At 38.2% G+C, this 24,539-nt stretch overlaps 1 protein-coding gene across 1 annotated transcript in view; it reads left to right on the top strand.

Annotated features, from left to right (window-relative positions):
• The window catches only part of SLC6A11 (solute carrier family 6 member 11), a 178,578-nt gene that overhangs the window by 144,252 nt on the left and 9,787 nt on the right, over positions 1–24,539 (top strand). Inside the window, exons 8-12 of the mRNA XM_031955206.1 lie at positions 7,722–7,846; positions 12,443–12,555; positions 16,927–17,064; positions 23,016–23,118; positions 24,363–24,463. Of these exons, the coding sequence (XP_031811066.1) occupies positions 7,722–7,846; positions 12,443–12,555; positions 16,927–17,064; positions 23,016–23,118; positions 24,363–24,463 (580 nt within the window). The remainder of the gene's footprint in view (positions 1–7,721; positions 7,847–12,442; positions 12,556–16,926; positions 17,065–23,015; positions 23,119–24,362; positions 24,464–24,539) is intronic.

The following is a 24,539-nucleotide window of genomic DNA, read 5'->3' on the forward strand; positions in this document are numbered from 1 at the left end:
TATCTCAGTCTTGTTCCTACCTACTTATCCATTCTTACTTTCTCCTCATCATCCACTCTCCATCTCAGTCAAACTGTCTTACTAAGCTATTACTCATATACAGCATTGTATCTTCCATCACGGTGCCTTTGCACACTTATGGTTCCTTTCATTTTACCATATAATTCCCCCTCATTTCTGCCTCCCAGAATCCCTGTCATCCTTCAAAGCACAACTCAGATACCACTTCTACCTTGACACATTTGCCAATTTTCTCCCTCTTAAAACTAATGTGTATGGTTGTGTATTTCTACTTTATATTTTCTTACTCGTACACTTGCTCAATCCCTGAGCACAATGCAAGAACTTTGAGGACAAGGTCTATTTCAATTTTTTTTAAATCTCTAGTATGAACTTTAGGTATTTAATAAATGTTTGTTACATTGAGTCAAATTGAACAACCATGGCAAACTTAGATTGATAAATGTTCTTCAAAGTCATCAGTACTGGAGATAATGCACTTATTTAACTGAGCTGCAATGGTGCAAAGCATTTGGGACTTGCTTTTTGGGAATCAAAATCAGAAATTTGGAACGGGAAAGAACAATGAAGTTACTACCTACTCCAGTGTCTCGAAATAACTTCTCTATAGGACACTTTGCATCTTGAAATATATTCATTGAAGCCTATAAATTGCAATTTAATGTAATCTGGTATAACTCCTCTGTCACTGACTGGCAATATCACTTGGTACAAGTCTCTACCCATCTATGGGACTCAGTTTCCTTATTTTTAATGAGGTTATACTTGATCTTCTGCAAATTCCCTTCTAATTCTAACATTTTACCAACTCTATGAAGACACCTCGAATAAAGGGAGACGTAGTAAAATTTGGGAGTAAAATAAGAGAAATTAAGTCTTTTATTTCTAAAAAGCACCATACATGACAATTGGCATAATAGGATACAGACACAAGAGCCCTTAATTTGCTTAAACAGTTAAGCACAGATTTGATGTTTGGTTCCTTGCCCCTATATGTTTCTGTGCTTCCTCTCGTGTTGTCTAGTAATAATAATACACAATTTTTAGTACCTTAAGTTTATAAAGCTCTTCTTTTATAACAAACCTATGAAAGAAGTAGTGCAAGTATAATTATGCCCATTTTGCATATGAAGAAATGGAGACTAAGAAACATTAAATTACTTGCCTATGAGCACATACCTAGTGAATATCAGACATCTCCCTTTTATAGCAAAAGTTCTAGCTATTGTATGTGCATGTATGTCTCACAATCCTTCCATTTTTTCTATCCTGCAGAGTATTTCATTTGATCATTCTGCAGCAGGAGGCAAATTCCAGAAGTTTTATTGAAAAATCAGAATATTTTCTTCAGCCAAAATATTCTACCAATTCAAATCAATTCAATTCGGATCTTACCAAAATATAGCTCTTCTTTGTAACATCAGTAAGTTACATCAGTAACATCAATCCACCACAATTTTAAGGATAAATTAATCTGCTACTTTCTGTCCATATCATTATGTATGGAAGGAAATGAATAAAGGGGATTGTAAAAAGAAAAATGTTTGTAGGGGAAACCTCAGTTTGGGGTAATATACCACTTAACTTTGTGCGTGAGTGTATTTGTACCTTATGAACTTTGAATCAAGGGTTGAAATACATCAGAAAAAAAATTTAATGATTCTGCTAATTCAGATCCCTCCTTTTTTGAGTAAGGGAACTGAGGGCCAGAGAGAGAAAGGTTCAGTTAATTATTGATGGAGCTGGAAGCATGATTCAGGTCTCCTGACTCAGTCCAGGGTCTTTTTTCACTATAACACTTGAAAGACCAAATGATCAGAGAAGAAAAAGCTTTGATATGAGATATATGAGACTTGGGTTCTAGTACCACTTTGATGCTAACTTACTGGTGACTATAGAAAATACTTAACCAGAGAAACCTATTTTTTTTTATTATCCACATGGATATCCACAAACTGGAGTAACAAAGTTAAGAGGTTCATTTAGGCTCTCATCAGTTATTTGGACTACTGCAATTTCCAGGCTCAGTTCACTCCAATGGATCCATTGGAGTCACCAAATCATTACCAAAATCATCCTATAAAGCACTTTGAAAACTTTAAAGTACTATGGAAATGCTAACATAATAATTGTTGCTGTTTTTATGAATTTTATTGTCTTCCTAAAGCAAAAATCTGATCATGCCATTTCTTTGTTCAATAAACTTCAATATCTCTCTATATCTAAGATGAATTATAGACTCCTTAGCAAGTCATTTAAAGCCTTTACAACCTGGCTCCAGCTTTCCTTTTCAAACCAACACCCTTTTACGAACTCTATGTTCCAATTTGCTTCCCCCCATACAAACTGAACTCTGCCCCATCCCCCTTTTACCTTCATGCAAACTACCCTGCCTTCCTAGAATGTGCTTTTTCATTTCTGCCTTTCAGAATCCATGCATCTTTGCTGTATTCCACAGGAAATCTTTTCTAACCCCCCTAATTATGAGAGTGGTCTCCCTCTTCTGCAAATTATCTTGTATATATCTATCTACTTACATATTATATCTTTCCTGTCTTTCCTTCAGCTCCTTAAGAACTGGAATTGTTTTCTTTTTGGCCTTTCCCTGTACCTCCAGTTCAGAGTCTGGCACAAAAGCTTGATAAATGCTAGCTGATTGAGTGATTTGCTCCTTAAGGAAAAGAATTGTTTTCATTTTGTGTTTGTCTCAGAATGGAGCATAGTGCCTTGGGTATAGAAGATGCTAAATAAATGCTTTTTAAAAATTGGATTGGATTGAATCAATTCTTAGTCAGGAGGGAAATTAGTCAGAATGGACAAAGCCAGAGAAAAGAGCCTTTTAGGAGCTTAGGGCCAGTTCCTTCCTTTGTTCCAAGAAACGGGTTCAAAAATGATTCTTATCAACTACAATAAAAATAAGATTGTAGGCTCTGGGAACGAATAAGAACTAATCCAATTATTTAGTCCAACTCTAGGAACTTAGGTCCTGGTAGGCTAAATGACCTAAGATTGCTCTGCTGTGTTAAGTAGCAGGGCCAGTATCCAAATCAGTGTGATTATGGCAGACAACAAAACAACTAATGAACTCTCGGATTCCATTAAAAAAGGAACAATTTTTGAGAAAAAAGAGGCTGTTTTCTGCTGTTCTCTGCCCTGGTCAGATTTCAAATGGAGAAGTATTAAGTTCCAGGGACCACGTTTTGAATAGGATGTTGATGAAGAGAAGATAACCAGAATGATGAAGGACCTCAAGGCTCAAGTCTATGCCTTATGAGGATGCTTTGAAAAAAACTTGGGGCATTAAACGCAGGGAGGATGTTAGAACTGTCTTGAATTACCTAAATGGGCTGTTTTGTGGGAAGAAGGATTAGATTTGGTTTTACTTGGCTCCAGAGGGCAGAATTAGAATCAGCAGATAGGAGAAGTAAAGAAGTCAATTGCAGTTGAGGTAAATTTCCCAACAATCAAAGTTATCCTTAAAAGGGGATGGACTGTCTCCTATCTCACTGAGAGGAGGGTGGATGTGTGTGTGTGTGTGTGTGTGTGTGTGTGTGTGTGTCTGTCTGTCTGTCTTAGTTTGGGTTACATAAGGGTCCCCATTTCACCCTGAAAATTCTGTGACTGAAAACCAATGTTTTCTACTCCATCATGGTGTCCCTACCCTGATCTTCCCTATTAGTTTTGAACTTTAAATCTAGAATTCCAACTGTTTTTTGAGAAAGGTTTCTCCAGGCTTGTGGATAGAACTGCCAGGCCACAAATCTTCATCATTCAATCCTCAGGTCTCCCCTTGCTCATTTTAATAGTGTGATGGCAGCCATGAATGCCTGAAATCCAAAGTGAATGAAGCAAATATCAAGGTTGCTGGATTCACTTTCTTGCTTGCATCCTGATTCCTTCCCTTCAGTTTCATTTACCATACAGCCTCTGCCTGCACTGATCAGCACAACCTCCCTCGGGGGTCAGCTTCAATAAATGCAGATGAACTCTCCACAGTAAAGGCTGGCAGGTCACTTAAAGATCCCCATTTCCTTGCAACAATCAAGTTCCTCTCTCAGTCATTATTTCAAGAAAATGGCGTCTCAGCGATGGAATCCCTTGCCTGGGGGATTTGCAATAATGAAGAGACCAAATATATTTCTGCATCAATAGAGCCCATTGCTGATTACCCATGGCCCTGAAGGCCTCCTTTTCTCAGAGTTATGTCTTCCTTCCCCTCCTCACATTTTTCTCTCATCCCTTCACCTTGAGTTCCTAAGATCATAGATTCAAAGCAATTAATTTCAACCACCCTATTTTATGAGCAAGGAAACTGGGGCACAGAGAGGTTAAGTGATTTATCCAGTGTGACAGAGCTGGTAAATATCCAAGGCAATATTTGAATTCAGATCAGCTGTAGATAAAATCACATAAGCTTTCTCAGTCTCAGGGTCACCTGTAACATAAGCAGGATAGGATCGATGACCTCTGAGGTCCATTTTTATTCTCACTTTGATCCCATAATCAGAACTGGCTGGAATTCTCTGAGGTCCGCTTTGTTAGGGTGATTTCTTTGCCTCTCACAGAAATGAGATCCTAATGTTCATAACCTTGTTTGTGCTGAGGGTCTCTTTAGTGACTCATGGGGAAGTATATAGATCTTTTTCCAGAAAATAAAAGTCACAATTCAAGGAACAGATAATAACTTAGGGAAAATAAAGATTCCCTTTTTGATCCGTTTTGACATCTGTCCATTAACTCTTTGAAGGATCATAGATCCAAGTTAAGAATTATTATAATTTTTTTCCTCTGTTCTTGGGCAGCCCTGTCCCATAATTCAATTAAGAGAGCATGTTACGTGATAGATATGTTCTGGGGATTGTGTGAGATTCTACAAATGCAAAGACAAGCATGAAACAGCACTGTTCTCAGGGAGTTTACATTCAGAAAAAAAAAACATACACATATGAGAATTACAAAATACAAAGAAATTTGGAGGATGGGGGAGGCACTAGCTGTTGAGAAAAATCTTCATTGAAGAGAGGGTGTCTGAGCTGAGCTTTGAAGAAAACTAGAGTTTCTTTTTTAAACAATAGCTTTTTATTTTCAAAATATATGCCAACATAGTTTTTAACATTTACCCTTGCAAAACCTTGTGCTCCAAATTTTTTCTCCCTCCTTTCTCCTCACTCCCCTCCCCCCGGACATCAAGTAATCCAGGATGTGTTAAACATGTGCAATTCTTCTATACGTATTTCTACAATTACCATGCTGTGCAAGAAAAATCAGATCAAAAAGAAAAAATGAGAAAGAAAACAAAAAGCAAGCAAACAACAACAACAAAAAAAGGTGAAAATGCTATTTTGTGATCCACATTCATTCCCCAATTCAGATGGCTCTCTATCACAAGTCTATTGGAATTGGTCTGAATCATCTCATTGTTGAAAAGAGCAGAGTCCATGAGAATTGATCATTGCATAATCTTATTGTTCTACTCATTTCACTTAGCATCAGTTGATTTAAGTCATTCTAGACATTTCTGAAATCCTGATGATTGTTTCTTATAGAACAATAATATTCCGTAACATCCATATACCATAACTTATTCAGACATCCCCCAACTGATGGGCATCCACTCAGCTTCCAAAAAACTAAGGTTTCTTTCTAAGAGGCAAAAGTGAAAAGAGAATTCATTCCAAGATGGAGAACAACATATGCAAAGGCAGATGTCAGAGATGTGTTGCCTTCTGTGAGGAACAACAAAAAGCCATAGAAAGGTTGCGTTATTTTCTAATCAGGTATGATGATAGTGACTCACATTTTTAAGAAATTGAAGTATCCCTGAGCTGGCTATTACCATTCCCATTTTAGAAATGAAAAAGTTGAGGCAGTAAAAAGAAGTGATCTTGATTTTCTCAGGGCACACAACAAGTAAGTGTCAGGGCTAGGATTGAAACCCAGGTCTTTTAATGCCAAATCTAGGACTTCACTCAATCCTGCCCCCAATTCCACCCTTGCATGCTAAGTAGCATTTTTGAGGAATTCTAGCCCTCTTTTGGGCAGATAGGATGGGAAAGCATGGGACTTCCCTCAGATTCTTCTCCCCTAGTTTCACATGGTCCCTAGTGTGAGATAGGATGGAACTGGTTTCATTTCCTTCTTACTGGTGGTTGTCGATGCTGAATTTTATAGTTTTGAAATTGAAAGAATTACATGTCTTTGGGCAAAGCATCGAATCTTCCTGAAACTCAGTGATATTAATCTATATAGTGAAAAGAACACTCGTTCTTATTATCCCATTGGTTGGCTAGAAGTTAGAGCAATAAATTTAGGCATCAGATAATCTGGTCCTAGTTAACTTCTTTCTTACCATGTGCCCTTGATTCCTTTATTTCTTTGAGCCTCAGTTTCTTCATCTGTAAAATAAGAGTCACAACACTGGCACTATCTCCCTCCCAGAGCTGATGCAATAATCAAATGACAAGTCTTTGTAAATTAGCCTAAAGTCTCAAGAAAACATGAAGCCTTATTATGATTACATATGAGAAAGAGGCTAACAAAATAGAAAACACTGAACAAGTAGTGTTATTGTGATGGTCACAGTCTGCCAAAAAGTAGAATATTATTGCTGTACAGCATAGTGGGAATCAAAAATAATAGTAACTAACATCTGTATAGCATTTATTATATGCCAGGCACTGTGATTAGTGCTTTGCAAATATTATTTCATTTTGATTCTTACAACAACCTCAGAGGTGGGTGCCATTATTATCCCCATTTGGCAGGTGAGGAAACTGAGGCAGACAGGCATTAAGTGACTTGCCCAGGATCACAGAGCCAGGATTTTGAACTCAAGTCCTCCTGATTCCAGGGTGGTCTGTCCATATACTATAGCTCCATCTAGCGGCCCATACAGAACGAAGGGCTAGACTTGGGAGTTAGAATATTTTCATGCAAATCTCCTTTCCGATCCTTACTAGCTATTAATTATTTATTATGGAAGGGGACTTAGAAGCCATCTCATGGAATGAAATGGGAAGAATACTATGGACATTACTGACAAAGCCTTTTGTGACAAAAGTGCCTCATTTGTTACAAAGTGTTATGTAAAGATGAATTGTTCTTTTTTATTTTATTTTTATTGAAGATTTTTATTTTCAAAACATATGCAAGGATAATTTTTCATCATTGGCCCTTGTAAAACCCTGTGTTCCAATTTCTCCCCCTTTCTCCCACCCTGTCTCCTAAATGGCAAGTAATCCAATATATGTTAAACATGGTAAAAATAAATGTAAATCCAACATAGGCATATGTATTTTATATGCAATGTTACATATTATATAAATACAACTATTTTGCTGCACAAGAAGAATCAGCTCAAAAAGGAAAAAAAATGATAAAGAAAATAGAATTCAAGCAAACAACAACAGAAAGAATGAAACTGCTATATTGTGGTCCACACTTAGTTCCCACAGTCCTCTCTCTGGATGTAGATGGCTCTCCTCATCACAAGATTATTGGAACTGTCCTGAATCGTCTCATTGTTGAGAAGAACCACATCCATCAGAATTTTGCCTTTGCTGTTAATTGTTTTTTTTAACCAACAAATTCACAAATGAGTAATACCGGGGCCTCCCTATGTGGAGCAGAGTCTGCCATGTTGTGTTGTGGGAGCTGTCCAATGCCAGTCTATGTAAGGTCCTCTTGTTTTTCTCCTCCAGAGACTGCATCATGCTGTGCTGTCTGAACAGTGGCACCAGCTTTGTGGCCGGGTTTGCCATTTTCTCTGTCCTTGGATTCATGGCGTACGAGCAGGGGGTGCCCATTGCCGAGGTAGCTGAATCAGGTATGTTTTCCTGGAGAAGAAAACCACCAGGGTTTTGTCAATGTGTTTCTTAATATATCCATAAAATCTGTTTCAAGACATGTACAAAGTTACAATTAATATCCTCAATGTCTCCAAACCAGTGAAACAAGAGACAGCTACAGGTACAATAGGTAGAATTCTGAGCCTGGATTCCAGAATACCCAACTTCTGATATTTTCTAGCCTTAGGACCATGGTCAAGTAATTCAACCCCTTTCTGCCCCCATTACCTAAGCTATAAAAAGAGATATAATAGCATCTACTTTTATAGGTTGTGAGAATGAAATGAAATAATATGAGTAAAGCACTTAGTCCAGTGCTTAGCACCCATAACATCAGACAACCTGCCATCTAGGAGAGGCAGTGGGGAGAAGGAAGGGAAAATTTGGAACAGAAGGTTTTATAAAAAGTAGTTCTTTAGGTGTTTACGCCCTTCCCCTTCCTCCAAAACAAAACAGGAAAAAAGAAAGGGTAAAGACTGATAAGACATGCTACCTTATATCTTAATAGCAGTGATTCTGAAACTTTTGTTTTCAGTATCTTTATCCTATTAAAAAATTATTGAGGAGCTCTCCAAAGAGTTTCTGTTTATCTGGATTATATTTATAGACATTTACCATATTGGAAATAAAAACTATTTTTGAATTTGTAGACCATCTAAAAGGGTTTCAGTGATCCCCAGGAGTCTCTAGACCATACTTTGAGAACCACGGCTTAATAGGATTCCATAGTCTATAAGAAAGGAACAGTGGAGAGAATATTGGCTCCAGAGCCAAGAACCTGAGTTCAAATCTAGCCTCAACACTTACTAATTGGGCAAGTCACTTAATTCTGGTTGCCCCCAAAAGAGGGTGTTAACTTTAAGAAACTGATAATGAGTTATACATATATATATATATGGTATATAGTATATATACACATATATAATGTATATGTATATTATATACACATATCCAGGCATGGCTATATATGTAGCATTTTAAAACTGACAAAGCATTTTATATAAATTATCTTATTATGGTACAATGGACTCAACATTGGACTTGGTCTGGAAGACCTGGTTTCAAGTCTCCATTCTGACATTTATTAGTTGGGTGATCCTATGCAAATCAGTTAACATTGCTTGCCTCAAAAAAAGGGAGAAAGGAGTATGTCTTTTAATGTCTTTTAACTTTAATAAATTAATGGTGATTAACTTATATGACATATGTTTACATATATAGTATTTATACATGTACACCCTTTAATATATAGATATAGATATAGGCACAGATATATAAATATAGAGATTTTAAAGTTTACAAAGCATTTTACATACATTGTCTTGTGATGCAGTTGATTGAATATTGGACTTGGTATGGAAGAACCTGGATTCAAATCCCCCTTCTGACACTGATTAGCTATGTGATTTTGAGCAAGTCAATTAATCTCTGAGCTCCTCAGCTTCTTTATCTCTAAAAATCAATATAAAGTAACTTAAAATCTATTTTACAGCATCTTTTAGAGGTTTAAATGAAAAATGTTTTTGAAGCACTTAGATCAGTTTTGAAATTCTGCACAAATACTCAATGGTCATCAAGCATTTATTAAGCACTTATTATGTACCAATATAAAATTCAAAGAAAAGCAAAAACATCCCCTTTCTTGAGGACCTTATATTTTAATGGGAGAAGCGTCCGATTAGTGATAGGTACATTAAAAATACATACAGAACAGACAGAAGGTAAAGACTCTCACAGTTTTGTTTAGATTGGATTTTTGTTTTTTAATTTGATCCAAGTCTCTGATTTCATTGACAAAGAAAATTCCCAGTGATGAAGCCAGCCTCCATTTCAAATCATAAATATTCTGCAACTTACAGTCTTAGAGATTTCCCTAGGCACCTTTAGATGTTAAGTGACCTGCATAGGATTACATAGACAGTGGTGGAATGAGAAACCTAAATTGTGGCTCCCAGTATCCAAGATTCAGAGCTGGAAGTCCAATCCCCTCATTTTAAGGGGGGGTATGTGTTCCCCCCCCTCATGATGTGTCTGAGGGGGAGTCAGGTTAAATGATTTATCCATGTAACACAACTGCTCAATTTCTGAAGCAGGATTAAAACTCAGGGTTTTTTTTTACCCTATCCACTATACTGTGTTAGTCCCATTACCATCATCTTTATCACTGGCACTGCTACTAGTGCCATCTGATGCAATGGTCCAATTCCCTCATTGGACTAAGGAGGAAACCACATGCTGGAAAGAAAGACTCAGATCACATTGATAGTTACCAATAAGAGTTGGATTAACTCTCCAGCCTCCAGGATCCAGGGTCCATTCTATGCTCTTATCATTATATATCTCTACCTTCTTCCTGCCCTGCACAGAGTACTCCAACATCTGGAAATGTCCATGGTCACTGGGGTGAGATAGGATGGAACTGGCTTCTCTCCCTTCTTGCTGGTGGTTGTCAATGCTCCATTTTCTAGTCTTGAAATTCAGAGAGAATTAAGTGTCATTGGCAAAGCATTGAATTCATGAAATCCTTAGGACCATGGTCAAGTCACCCAACTCCTTTCTAACCCGCAACTATAAAAAGGAGATAATAATAGCATCTACCTTCACAATGAGATAATATGACTAAAACACTCAGTCCAGTGTTTTAGTCAGTCAGTCAACAAATTAGGCATGTATTATGTGCCAGGCACTGTGCTAAGTGTTCAAAATACAAAGAAAGGCGAAAAACAGCCCTGCTCTCGAGGGGTTCACAGTCTCGTGAGGGGAGACAACACACAAACAGCCCTATTAAAATATATGTACAGGATAAATTGGAGGGGATGCGGATAATCACAGGGGGAGGCAAGGAGCTAGGCGTGGGCGGCACCATACAAAACATTCTTGGAGCAGGAGTCTGTGCAGTCAGGAGACAAAAGTCTTTCTGGGGAGTCTCACCTCCAAAGTTGCCGGCTGTTCTTCTTCTTCCCACTGGGTGGCGCCATGATCCCAACATCCTTTTCATCATTTAGCTCTGTGTGAACAAGGAGATAACCCTCCTGGGTTTCACCCTCCATTTCAGAAAAGGAAGCATAATTCTCTGGCCAAAGTCATTTCATTCGGTTCAGTCCATTACCCAGTTGAGAGACACGTGCTGATGGAGCTTTAGACTTTCAGATATTAGGAGCACATTCTAATTCAGTAGAGTTTTTTTTTTTTTTAATTGTGATCTTGTTTCCCTCCAGCTATAAATTCTTTTATTCTAAGTGGAGGGTGAAGGAGTGCTAGCATAGGGCAAAGATTTGATTGGGTGACCCCAAGGTGCTTTCCAGCGTGAAGATTATAGAATTCCATGAATAAGCAGCCATGAACAGAGTTGCAGTCATATTGACAAAAAAGACAATAGTGTTGGAGCCCTTAGGTAAATTAATTTTCTCCAGAGCTAATCTATTAAGCTCCCTCTCCATCTCCCCTGCTTTTCTGCTTTTCTCGGGCTGAGTCTGAGTTCCTACTTTCTGCCACTGCCCAATTCCTCCTTGCAAGATAGAGGAGAAAATGGAAATGCATAGAAGATATTCCAAAATTCTACTCACTCTAAAGAAATTGACTAAAATTAGAGTCTCCCCATCCCCTAAAAGGAAAAGGAAAAGAAATGAAATAATTAGGAGCATAGATTTAGAGCTAGAAAAGACCTCATGATTATTTAGTCACAAAATCAGAGAATTTTAAAATTGCAAATGTCCTTGGTAAGCAGCTAGGTGGCATAGTGGGTAGGATATTGGAGTTAGGAAGACCTGAATTTAAATCCTGCCTTGGACACTTAATTAGCTGTGTGACTCTGGCCTTTTCATTTAACTTTTAGGAGCTTCAGTTTCAATTTTATGCGTTGTCATGAGAACCAAATGAGATAAATAAGTAAATACTGTGCAGATCTTATTATTATATTATAATATATATTTACAATTGATTTACTTAACATAATAAATATTAGTATTAGTATGACCTATTCCAGAAAAAGAATTTCTTCTAAAACATATTTAAATGAGCTCTTATGAGAGCAGGGACTGTATTTTGCCTTTTTTTGTATTCCCAGCTCTTAGCACAGTGTTTGAAATATAGTAGATGCTTAATAAATGCTAGCTGACTACTCAAAAACTCTAAGGGGAGGGAATCAATGGATTCTTCCCAAGGCAGTCCACTCCACTTCTGGATAATTTTAATTGTTAAGCCTAGTTCAACCAACCTGTTTTACAGATGAAGAAACTGAGACTCAGAGAGGTTTAGTAATAAACCTAAAATTCAATATGTAATTTGTAACTTGGATAGAGGGCATTTCTAATTATGCCATTTCCTTCTAATGCATACTATCATATCTCAATCTCCTAAACAGAAGCAAGAAACTAGAATTGAAGTACAATCAATCATCTGGGAAAATAATCTCTTATAAACCGACCTTCCCAGATGTCTTTCTGTTCCTTTTCATTGTTAGCAATTTGGTGAGAATTGCTTGGTGCCCCTGATGGGGGCAAAAGGGGCAGCTGTGTGGAAGATACCTGGAGATAGGGGACATACCACATAACCATTTCTTTCCTTGTCTCCAGGCCCCGGCCTAGCCTTTATTGCCTACCCCAAGGCGGTCACCATGATGCCCCTTTCTCCTCTGTGGGCTACCTTGTTCTTCATGATGCTCATTTTCTTGGGACTGGACAGCCAGGTAAGAGACTCCTCTAGAACACTTGGTGGGAAGGGCTCCAATTCTCCCCATAAAGGAACTGGCCTCCTCTTTCTACTTAGAGTCCAATTTAATTCACCTTAAATAACTTCAAAAAACTATCAAACAACAATTCGTTATGCTAAGTTTGGGGAATACAAATACAGATCCGAAACATCCCCTGTCCTCAAGGAGTTTACATCTTACTGGACTTAACCACAGGATAATGTATTCATGTATCATCTTTGCTTAACATTCGAAATCCTCCACCTGCCCAGGCCAACCTTATCTTGCTGTGTTCCCTGACATCCATCTTCCATTACAGTCAGGCCCACCTCCTCACTGTGCCCCAGACATTTCCCACTCTGATTTCTGGCTCTAAATGAATCATCCAACTAGTGTTCATGAAGTTCCTACCCTATACTAGATGCCCTATACTAGATGATGGAGATAATAAAGACAAAAATGAAATAATCTCTGCCCTTAAGAGGCTTACCTTACATTGAGAGACCTTTACCTATGCTGTTCTTCCCATTGGGAATAATAACTCTCCTTCTAACCTTTGCTTATTCAAATCTTGCCCATCTCTAAAGTTTAAATTAAATCCCCTCTCTTCTGTGCAACCTTGTCTGGTTTCCTCACCCATGAAAGATTTCTTTTCTTTGTCATTTAATCTACTATTTAATCATGTATGACCTTGTACTGTTATAGAGCTGTTTAATGCATATAAATGTTACAGTGTCTTTTAATAAAGTGAGGTTCTCCCAAGAGCAGAGCCTGTATCTGATATTCCTTCTGTATTTTTCTTTCATATCTACCTAGCTCAGGTCTGGGCACTCAGTAAGTGTCTTATGAGCATTTGAATGAATTACGTAAAGAAATTAATGATTAATTTATGAAAGGAATATATAGGCAAGTGAAGGAATTTCTGCAAATGAATTAATGAATAAATAAATGAATGTGCCATGGGACCAAGGATGACCCTCTAAAAAATCTATTTCTCAGGATGCTCCCCCAAATGCAATGAAGTTTCTCAAAATCTCAGCTAACCTCACGTTTACTGTTTATTCCCTTTGCTTCCTTGCCTAAGCCACAGAACCTGCCACATGCTCTCACTCCCTCCTCCCAAAACTTTCCTTCCTTGATCTCAAGCAGATCATGTCTTTAGCCAGCTCAATGACTTCTCTTCCCCCCTCTCACCCTCATGACTCCCAGGTCAATATCTCAAGGTCCCAATTAATCTACATCATCCTTGACACCACTTTCTGATGCCCTCCGCAACAGACCCACTGAAATTGGAGACCTATTTTCTCTTGCCAACCTTCCTCCTTTCAGCAGCAGCAGAGGGATAGTCAGAACCTCTCCTGAGGTTCCATAAGATCCTGGCAATAAATCCTCAGCCAGGGCATCTCTGCTAGGATTTCCCCAGGAGTGAAGTCTGAAACATTTGGAAAGGTGGTCACCACATTGAGAATGATGTATTTAATTTTCTTATTTGTTCTACTACACCTCTCATGTTAATTTCTAAGTCTCTGACATCCAGGATATTTCACCCGCATCCTATCTTGAATGGATCTTCTCTTAGCTCTTGTTTCCCCTTATCCACCAGCACAGCCACTTGCTTTTCAGGCCTCTGGGCTCCTGCCTCTGCAAGATTCCTTAGATCCTTCTCCTCTTTTCCTAGATCCCCATCTAAGTCCAGGGTCCCCAGGATGAGACTAGCAGGGAGACAGTGTGGTAGGGAGAGAAGGGAATTGGATTTACCCTCAGAAGGCTGAGTGCAACATGCCACTCATAGCATCTCTCATTGAAGTGAGGGATTCCTTCTCAGGAGGCAGTTTCCTCTTCAATAAAGAGAGGCTTGGATGCAATGACTCAAAGGGCTCTTTACGTCTAAATCTAAGATCCTTTGACAACAGACTCCTGACTAGAATCCCTGCAGTCTTCTCCCCTTCCATCCATATTGGAGATCACGCAGACTACTCTTCCTCAAATAATGTTTTAATAACCCTCCTCTGCCCCCGGACTGAGGACAGCTCTCCGCAGGCTCTCAGATCAAGACCCATCTCTTCATATTACCAAGCAAGATCTTTGTATATATAGTCTTATCTCCTATTACTTCCTAGTCCATAACCTCCTTTCCATCCGTGTGTGTGCTTGTGCCCTACATGTGTGTGTGAGAGAAAAAAGAGAGAAATTACATATGAGAGAGAGAGAGAAAATGAGAGTGAGAATGTGTGTGCATAAGAAAGAAGGAGAGAGAGTGCGAGAATGAGTCTGTGTATGAGAGAGAATGAGAGTTTGTGTAAGAGATACAGAGACAGAGACAGATAGAAACTAAGACACAGGGAGAAAGAGAGGTGGATTATAAACTTAAAACCACATAAAATTTATAGAATCATGATTTAGAGCTACAAGAAATCTTAATGGTCCAATCACCTCATTTCACAAATAAGAAAACTGAGGCTGAGAGAGAGGGAAATAGCATCCTAAGATTATTCAGGTTGGAAGCAGTGATCTAAAGTTTGAGCCCAGACCCCAAATCTACTCTAGGAGGGTGGGACTGTATTTTGCCCTTCTTTGTATCGCCAGTGCTTAATGCCTGACACATAGTAGGTACTTCATAAATGTTTATTGACTGACTCACCTATCAAGGTCTGTCCTCTTTTGTATCAGAATTAAGAAGCAGCAAAAATACATGACCAGGATTTAAACTGGGTAGTTTATCACAACCCAATAAGTCTCCCCTAATACCAAGGGGTTTTAAAAAGCAAATTCCTCAATGCTCAGATTACTTGGTTTTGTTCTCTTATTGGGAGGTCCCCAAAGCTGTGCGGGTCAGCAGCTACCCCAGATTGGCTCCTCTGTGACCTTATGCAAGTCATTTAACCTCCAAGCCCTTCGTTGGCATGGCCATCAATTCAGCCAGCCAAATCCAATTTCTTCCCCAGAATTGGTTTCTCAGCGATCGTTACTAAGCTGCCGTAGTGAGGAACCACGTGTTTCTCCTGATAATCACTTTCTATTGTCCCAGGTCAAAGCCTTGTGAAACAGGGGCTTGTCATCAGTTGAGTGACTACTGCAGACCGTAGGCTGGGGCTGTCAGGTCCCCCAGGGTCCCCCTGAGCTGAGCTCTGCATATGGTAGCACTCCAAGCCCCAAGCATGCAGAATATGATGGGATTGGTGAGGTGGGGGTTGTCAGAATCCCATTCTGCATTTCTAAAAGTCATTAATATGAGCCCAGAACAAAAGCAAGATCTGTACCATCCTTCACTTAGCAAGGGGAAAAATAATCACGCCACCAATAGGGATATACCAAGCACCACATGAATGTCCTGGCTCTGCTAGTGGCTGTGAGGAACGTGGTACTTCTCAGAAGTATCCAGAAACAATATTGTATCATGGCAAGAGACCAGAAATGACCTAGGTCCAAATCCTCCTTCTCTCTACTCCCTTTGTGTACTCCTAGTAGAGAGTATTCTTCTCTATTACTTGATTTAAGACAACTAATATCCCCCTCTAGAACCTCATTTCCATCTCTGAAAATGAAGAGAATTGAACTAGATGATCTCTATGATTATTGCCATGATCATTGGTTCTATATTGGATCTACCTTTAAGGGGCTAACTGGAATATAAGACTAATGGCAGAACATAGAATAAGGCAATTGCTTCTAGAAAGAACACTGGGTATGGAGATGTAGACTTGGATGTGAGCCACTTTCTCTTGCTATGACTTTGAGTGAGTCCCTTCTGGATCTTCATATAATGAACAAAAATAATAATAAAAATAATAGCCAGAGCCATAATATCGGGCACTATGCCGAGTGCACCACAATTGTTATTTTATTTGATTTTCCTCACAATTCTAGAGGGTGCTATGATTAATTTGCTTGAAAAAATCCAGAGCTGAAAGGGACTTCAGAGTCTATAAGTTCAATCCCCACATGAGGAAACTGAGGCACAGAAAAGTTAACCATTTTGCCCAAGGTCACACATGGAGGTAAGATCTGAACCCAGATTGAGCTCTTTCCACTGTACCAAAAACCTCCCAGATCCTCCCTCCATCAAAGTCTAGAAGTCTAAATGGGAGTAGAAGGAAATCATGTATCCAAGGACACATAGGTAATAAGTAGCGGAGAAAGGATTAAATTCAGGGTTTTCTCATCCTAGGAGAGCTTTGTTCCCTTCTTAAGGTGTTAAAGAAGAATTATTCCCTCTGTGAAGACACTCTAATCAACAAACATTCATTGAGCATCAACTGTGGTGGAGATATTTGGTTCTATTTTGAGCTCACCATGCCTACGTGCAGCCAGAGTCCCACAGGCTGCAGCGTTATGGGCTGTCTAACTAAGACTATCACCTCCCTTTAGTTTGTGTGTGTGGAAAGTCTCGTGACAGCAGTAGTGGATATGTATCCAAAGACTTTTCGGCGTGGCTATCGGCGGGAACTGCTCATCCTGGCCCTGTCCATCGTCTCCTACTTCCTTGGCTTGGTCATGTTAACAGAGGTAAGAAGCTTTTTGGTTTATTTTTTGTGTTTCCTCATCTTTTGTATTTATATTGCCTTCATTTCCCAACATACCTTTCTCCCTTCCCTGCCTCGTGATCTATCCCTTAATAACAAGGAATAATGAAAAAATAAAAAAGAGTTAAAAAATTATCAGCACATTAACCAAGTCTAAAAGTATATATGTAGTATTCATATAGCCCCTAGTTTCACAAAGATGGAATGGACGTTGGGTTCCATCAATTCAAAAATCAGTATAACTCAGGCTAGTATCAGTGAGCCACCTTACCAGTCCACAACAGACAGCCTTTTTCAATACATTCTGATCCCCCAATTCTTTCTGTGGAACCAATTATAATGGACCCAAAGCCTAAGGTATATTGTCTCCCTTGAGTTGCATTAAAAAAAATAAGGTGTGGTAGTGACATTTTTGGATGTCAGGCTCAGAACTGCAGGCGCTCCCACTCACTCCTCACTTGTCAAGCTCCTTTTCAGGTGAGGGGGTGATATAATTCTCCTCCTTGGTTCACCAAGATAACTAGAATGAAAACATTCTTAAAAAGCAGATATGCTCTTCCCTTTGTCTCTCCAATCCCTCCCCCATCTCCCCAACTTCTCTTTATCGAGAAAAGTCTTAAAAATTCTCTTAAAAAGGATGAGTTTGAGCAAATCTCCTGCTCTCTTGACTACCGTTAATGGAAATAAAGATTTCTTCTCTTAAACCTAGTGAAAGATCCTCAGTGGAGCTGAGGTTATCAGAGAAAACATTTTCAGCCTGTTTGGCTGCTGACACTTAAGGGATGCCGTGTTTTTTTTCTCCACATCATCATTCTGCCTGTATTTAAAGAAAACTTGTGAAATTCTGATTGCAGAAGAAGAGGACTTTATGACATGCAAATTGACACTTATGCTTGAGAGATAAAGAAACTCATGCATCAAAATGATGTCAAAAGTGAATATTTTGACTGGTAGGCAAGGTCCAAAGGCAGCAAAAGACACTTGGACTCACTGAACTCCAAAGTCTCTTCCAATTCTTGAGATTCTAGGATTCTATAATAATTTTTTAAAAAATGTTTATTGAATTAAATTTGAATCCAGGGTTCAGCTTTTTGGAAATAGTCTGATAGGAAATCTATGGTTCAGAAGAATACTATGCAGGGAAAGTACTAGCCATGAGCAAGAGTCATGGTGAGGCTTACAACTGATAGACTGTCTTTAATATGGATCATCCCATTTGACCCTTACAATAATCCCATGAGGTGGGCAGATCTAAGGCTAATTTCATTCCTTTTTTATAATAAGATACTAGTATCTTTGGTATTCCCTTAAAAAGTCAATGAGAAAAATGAAGATTCGTAAAAGGGAACGGACTAGTCCAAGGTTATATGACTGGTGATTCAGTTAAGCAATTCATCAAACATGTGATAAATTTCTACTAAATACAATAATGATAGATAACATTTCCATAGCATTTACTATGTGCCAGACACTATATTAAGTGCTTTATAATTATTTCATTTGATCCTCACAATAACTCTAGGAGGTAGTGCTGTAATCATCCTCATTTTACAGATGATGATGATGATAGCATCTAACATTTAGGTAGCATTTATTATGTACCAGGCATCATGCTAAGGACTTTGCAGTTTTAATCTCATTTGAGCTCACAACAATCCTGGGAAGTAGATTCTATTATTATCATTCCCATATTGCAGATGGGGAAACTGAGGCAAATAGAAATTAAAGTGACTTGTCCAAAGTCACACAGCTGATAAGTAACTTAGGCCAGATTTGTTCCTAGCTCCGGATTAGTGCTATTTCCACTGTACCAGCTGGCTGCCGAAGACACAGAGCTATGTTCAGGAGAGACAATGAAGAAAATGAAAATGTTTAGTATACATACCATGTATACTAAAAGGAAATACGAAATGACTACAAAATGATATAAAATGACTTCAAGAGGAAGAGAATATTAACTGGGGGAATCAGAATAAGAATAAGAATAAGAAGTGAATTCTGAACTATGTCTTGAAGAAAGGCAAGGATCACAAGAAGTAAAAGTGAGTGCAAAAGCATGGAGGTGAGAGGTGGATATGGCAGGATGCTGGTTATGAACTTAGTTTTCTGACTCCAAATACATTGATCTTAACTTTGCAACATATTGCATAGTAGAAATGAATAATTACATCTAGTTAAGCGAATTGAGAACATTAATCACTAACCCTTCAAAATCCTAATTATTGGGAGGTGTTATTAGGTGACAGTCTTTGATACCAACCATCTTTTCCTCTAACGGAACAGCTACCCTGGATTGACCCTCCCACACTGAGGATTGCCTAATGCACTAATTCACCTCCTGTTATTAGAATAATTATGGACTTCATTCTTCCTAGCTTTTACCATTTTTAAAAGCCCAACTCAATCAAGAGAGAAAAAGAATGGAATGTAAGACTGAATCCTCGGTTATTTTTTCCTAAGGAAAAGTCTATGGCTTGACCATTTAGTAATCATCATTTCATTTTCTGTTTGAATAACCTTTGGTTATTCAAGGTGACAGAAGAAAAGCCATTCATTGAGTCTAATTTAAGCAAATGCTCCATTTTGCTTTGAATGCTCATTCTTCTCAAACTTGGTGTCTAACAATTTTGACCTTATCCATTTCCCATGATTTTAGACAAAAAAATTTAGACAAAAGCACTTTTTTTCTAGGCTATGCTTAACAGATATAGAAATGGACTGTGGTCCCTGTTTTCAGAGAACTTAGAGTCTATCTAAAAAGATAAGATTTGTTCCATGAAATTAGCTATGAATAACACCGGCTTGACTAGAATTGACCAGGATTACCTAGTCACAGATTACCATTTCAAATTATAAGTCATGGAATCTCAGAGGGGCCAGAGATGGAACCATTGGCATGGCATCTCCCATGAAATGGACTACAGCTTATGGCTAGGGGAGATCTAAATAAAGTCTTCAGCCAAAAAAAAAGTCAAAGTCAAAGTGGATAAGGTACAGGAGATGCAAAGACAAAATCAAAACCTGCAAACAGGTTTTACCCTCAAGTAGCTTCTATCCAGAAAAAGAAATAGACAAGGAATAGAGAGATAGGGGAAAAACCAGGAGAATTGTAGGATGCTTATTTAGGAGAGGATGTCAAAAAAGAGAAGGACTGAGAAAAGCCATTGCATGTAATAATTCAAAGATAACTTTGTTAAAGTTTAAAAAGTTAACTTTGAAAAAAAAAGTTTCAATTGAATGATAAAATCATTGCATTGAATGCTAAGAAGTGAAAGAATAAATGTCACTATCCTTGTAATCACCTGGTTAGGCTTGTATTCTTCATGGCATACTCACTCCATCACCACCCCTACCATATTTAATCAGTTTCCCTGATACCACCTCTTTACTCCATCTCCTTTTCTCCACTTAAATTTAAGCCCATATTATCTCTCATCTAAACTATTGAAATAATTTATAAAAGCATAGGCTCATAAATATTGAGTTAGAAAACTTCAAAAGACATTTAATTCAAACCTTTCATTACATTGATAAGGAAACTGGGACTAAGGGATATAAAGGGATTTGCCTAAACTCACACAAATATCAAGAACCTGAGGTGTGATTTGAATTCAGATCACCTGAATCTAGAGAGGATGCTATTTCCATTATACTATGTCTGAAGTTTTTCTCCACTCCTTTTATCTACAAAGCCACAGGATAATATTCTTAAATCTCAGGTTTCTTAACATGTCACTCTCCTATTCAATAAACTCTAATGGCTCCCTAACATTTAGAGGATCAAGTACAAATACAACTATAGGGCACTCAAAGCTCTTCACAAACTGGTCCAGGTTGACCCTCTCAATATTATTCCAGATCCCACTACACTACTCTATCTACTCTCTGGTCCAGCTAAACTGACTTCTTTTTTCTGAGTTTTGGATGCATCAGTTTTTATTTTAATAGTATTTTATTTTACCAAATAAATGCTAGTTTTCAACATTCACCTTTACAAAATCTTTAAACTGATTTCTTAAGATTCCTCACATGTGGCCCCCCTGTTCCTTATCTCCATGCTTTTTAGTACCTGTCCTTCACCCCTGGACTGTATTCCTGCCTCCCTGAGCTAGAATCCTAAGCTTCCTTTAAAATTCAGCTTAAGGGCCACCTTCCACGTGCAACCTTTTGGTAATCCCTAGCTGACAGAGGTTTTCCTCCCCCCCAAATCATCTTGTATCTACTTTGTGTATCCTTATGATATAAGCTTTCTTTCCCATTAGAATGGACCTCAAGAATGGACATATATTATATTTTCATCTATTTTCCCAAGCACCTTAAGCAATGCCTCATCCATGGTAAATGCTCAATAAATACTTTTTGATTGAGTGATCAAATAAGTATGGATGGTTTTTTTCTCAGACTTTGTGAAAGGAAAAAAACCCATAAAATAATAGTTTCAGAGGATGATAGGGTAAATTGAAAAAATAAAAATAGGTAGGCTTGGACATGTTTGTAGGCAGCAGGAATGGAGATGATAGAAATAGAAGAATTAAGATTAAGAGAAACAGTGGAAGAAATCATCCAAGGAGTAGGGTCCTATTATAAGAGATGGGAGGAGTGGGATCAAAGGTACAAATGGAATCAAGGATGACCTTGTCAAAGAACAGGTCTATATTGTCCTTAAAGACTAGAACAAAAGAATCCAGAATGGGAAATGATGTCAAGATGTTTAAGTTATCTTTTAAATAAAAAATATATTGAGAAACAAACGAGGGGAAATAACTTGCTTAATGTCACATAACTTGTTAGAAATGGAGTCACTATGAAAATATCCATATGAATGATGAATACTCAAGTGAGCTGAACTAAGAGAACAAACTGTGAAGAATTCAAAAACTCTGATCAACATGTTGACAAAACGCTGTTCTAGTTGACTGAAAATGAAGCATATTCCTGACCTCCCAATAGAGAGGTGATAGACAACACTTGCAGCAAACATACATTTTCTGACATGGCCAATGTGGGGAATTATTTTGCTTGGCTATATATATTTGCTACTAAGTGGAAAATCAAAGGGGCTAGGACTGGGATAGCAAACAGATAAGAAAAAAAGAAAGAAAAAAAATAAATGTAGGAAGGGAAAAGAGAAAGAAGGAAAGAAGAAAGAAAAAAAGAAGAGTAGGAAGGAATGGCCATGTTATCTTTTGCAATGCATTTCTTTTCTCCATCCTTTCCTCAAAATACCTCCCTCCTATTGTGAAGAAATTATCTTTCCCTTCCAATTGAAGGTAATTTTCATGGAGCCTCTAAAGCTTAAAGCTTGAAAGGTCCTTAAAAATCACCCAAGCTAAACCTCTTGTGTTAATGATCGGGAAGCTTTGACCCAGAAAATGAGGTTAGAATCAATGGCAGAATCAGATCTCCTCATTGTATGCAGTTATCACTGCATATGTAATATCCCTTGGATCTTATTAGTTAGACTAGCATTCAGGTGAATATCATCCTTTTTGTTAGAGTGCTAAGGAATATGAACTAAGAGGCAACCTCATCATGCTTCTTAACACAGCAGACTAATGGTACCTGGAAGACTGACTGATTCCCTAATTTAACAGGAAGGGTCAGAGGAGCATTGCCTTTGTATTAGAAAATGAAGAGTTGATTTTAGGTAGGTCAAGAAAGAGAGTCTTTATCCTGAGGTAACCAAAGGTTAGTCATTTGGTGCAATAAAACAAAAAGACTCAGAATCAGAAGCTCACACAGATAATGGATTTGGACAAACTCCAAGTCAAATAATCACCCCAAGTCCCAGCCTCCTTCCTAAAAGATCCATGCTGAATAGACCAGTCACTGTGGTCAAGATGAGAGCTGCCCCTGAGCTTAAATGAAGACTAAGGTATATATGAAGTCATCACATTAATTCTGCTCTTGTCTCTCCATCTATCTCTACTGTAGGGTGGTATGTATATCTTCCAACTGTTTGATTCCTATGCAGCCAGTGGGATGTGCCTTCTCTTTGTCGCAATCTTTGAATGTGTCTGCATTGGCTGGGTTTATGGTAAGTATCATCCTGCCCTCATCCCCAGTGCCATTTGCCATGAAATCTCTTTTCCTATGCCAGCTGCTACCCATAACACCTGTTTGCCCGAGTCAGTGGGAGGCATAAGCTCTTTTTTCTGTTCAGCCAATACTTGATGTGACTGCAACTGGGCAGCAGCCCAAGCACCAGGCCTGGAAGGAGCTGCTGTTTTGTTCTCTGTGACTAAAACATTCTAGGCCTTGTTCCTTTATCTCTCTGGCTTTCTTCACCAGCCTCTACCCTACCTCATGCATAGATTTCAGAATTCTTAGCTTCAGGGTTGCAAGAGATTTCAAAAATTATCTCATTTTACATGCAAATTTTACAGAAATATAAGGAAACTGAGGGTTGAGGAAATTATGGCTTTCCCAAAGTCATATAGGTAGTAAGTGGCAGAGAAAAACTTGAACTCAAGTCCTTAGACTCCAACACCAGTACCCTTTCCATTGTATTATGAAGAATTATTACTTTCCATGGCTGTTAAGAATCCCTCCTAATATCTATCCAAAAATCTTTACAATTAAATTAAAGGAGATTTACAATTAAATTAGATTAAATGAGAGGCAGTGTGGTATATTAGATAGAACACTGGAGTCAGGGAAAATCTGGGTCTAAATCACGTTTTTAATACTTGCCAGGTATGTGATTATGAGCAAATCCTCTATGTCTCAGTCTCTTAATTTGTGAAATTAAGAGGTTGGAGTTAATGACCTCTAAGGTCTCTTTCAGCTCCAAATCTATAGTCCTATGAAACTTGAGTATTTTTTTTCCTCTCCTCAGGTGGAGCAAGGAATGTTCACGCATACATCCCCCTTCCCACTCAAAGATATGAGAGTAAATATATATGCCTTTAGTTTTCTTTTTTTTTTAAGGCTAAGAGCTCATTTTCTTTGGCCTTTCCATATAAATTTTGTAGTCTAGTAAGAGAATTTTTTCATTGTATCTTCTGTGCTAAGAATAATATAGTGGATAAAACCCTTTACCTGGAGTCAGCATGACCTGTGTTCAAATACTACTTCAGATACTTTATTAGCTATGTGACAAGTCACATAATCTTTCTAAATGTCAGTTTCCTCATCCATAAAATGGGAATAATAATATCACCTTCTTTGCAGGGTCCTTCCGAGAATAAAATAAGTAGCATGTGTAAAGTGTTTTGTAAAACATAAGGCACTATAGAAATGTTTACTATTATTATTGTAATTCGCATTATTTCTGTACAGGAAGCAATCGCTTTTATGGCAACATTGAAGACATGATTGGCTACAAACCACTATCCCTAATAAAGTGGTGCTGGAAAGTGGTAACTCCAGGCATCTGTGCAGTGAGTATCATTTGGCTAGCTTCCCACTGCCTCATAGCTCTAAAATCCAGACAACTAATAGTATGTTCTTTTTAGA

The sequence above is a fragment of the Sarcophilus harrisii genome, chromosome 1 (assembly GCF_902635505.1).
Source record: "Sarcophilus harrisii chromosome 1, mSarHar1.11, whole genome shotgun sequence".
NCBI lineage: Eukaryota > Metazoa > Chordata > Mammalia > Dasyuromorphia > Dasyuridae > Sarcophilus > Sarcophilus harrisii.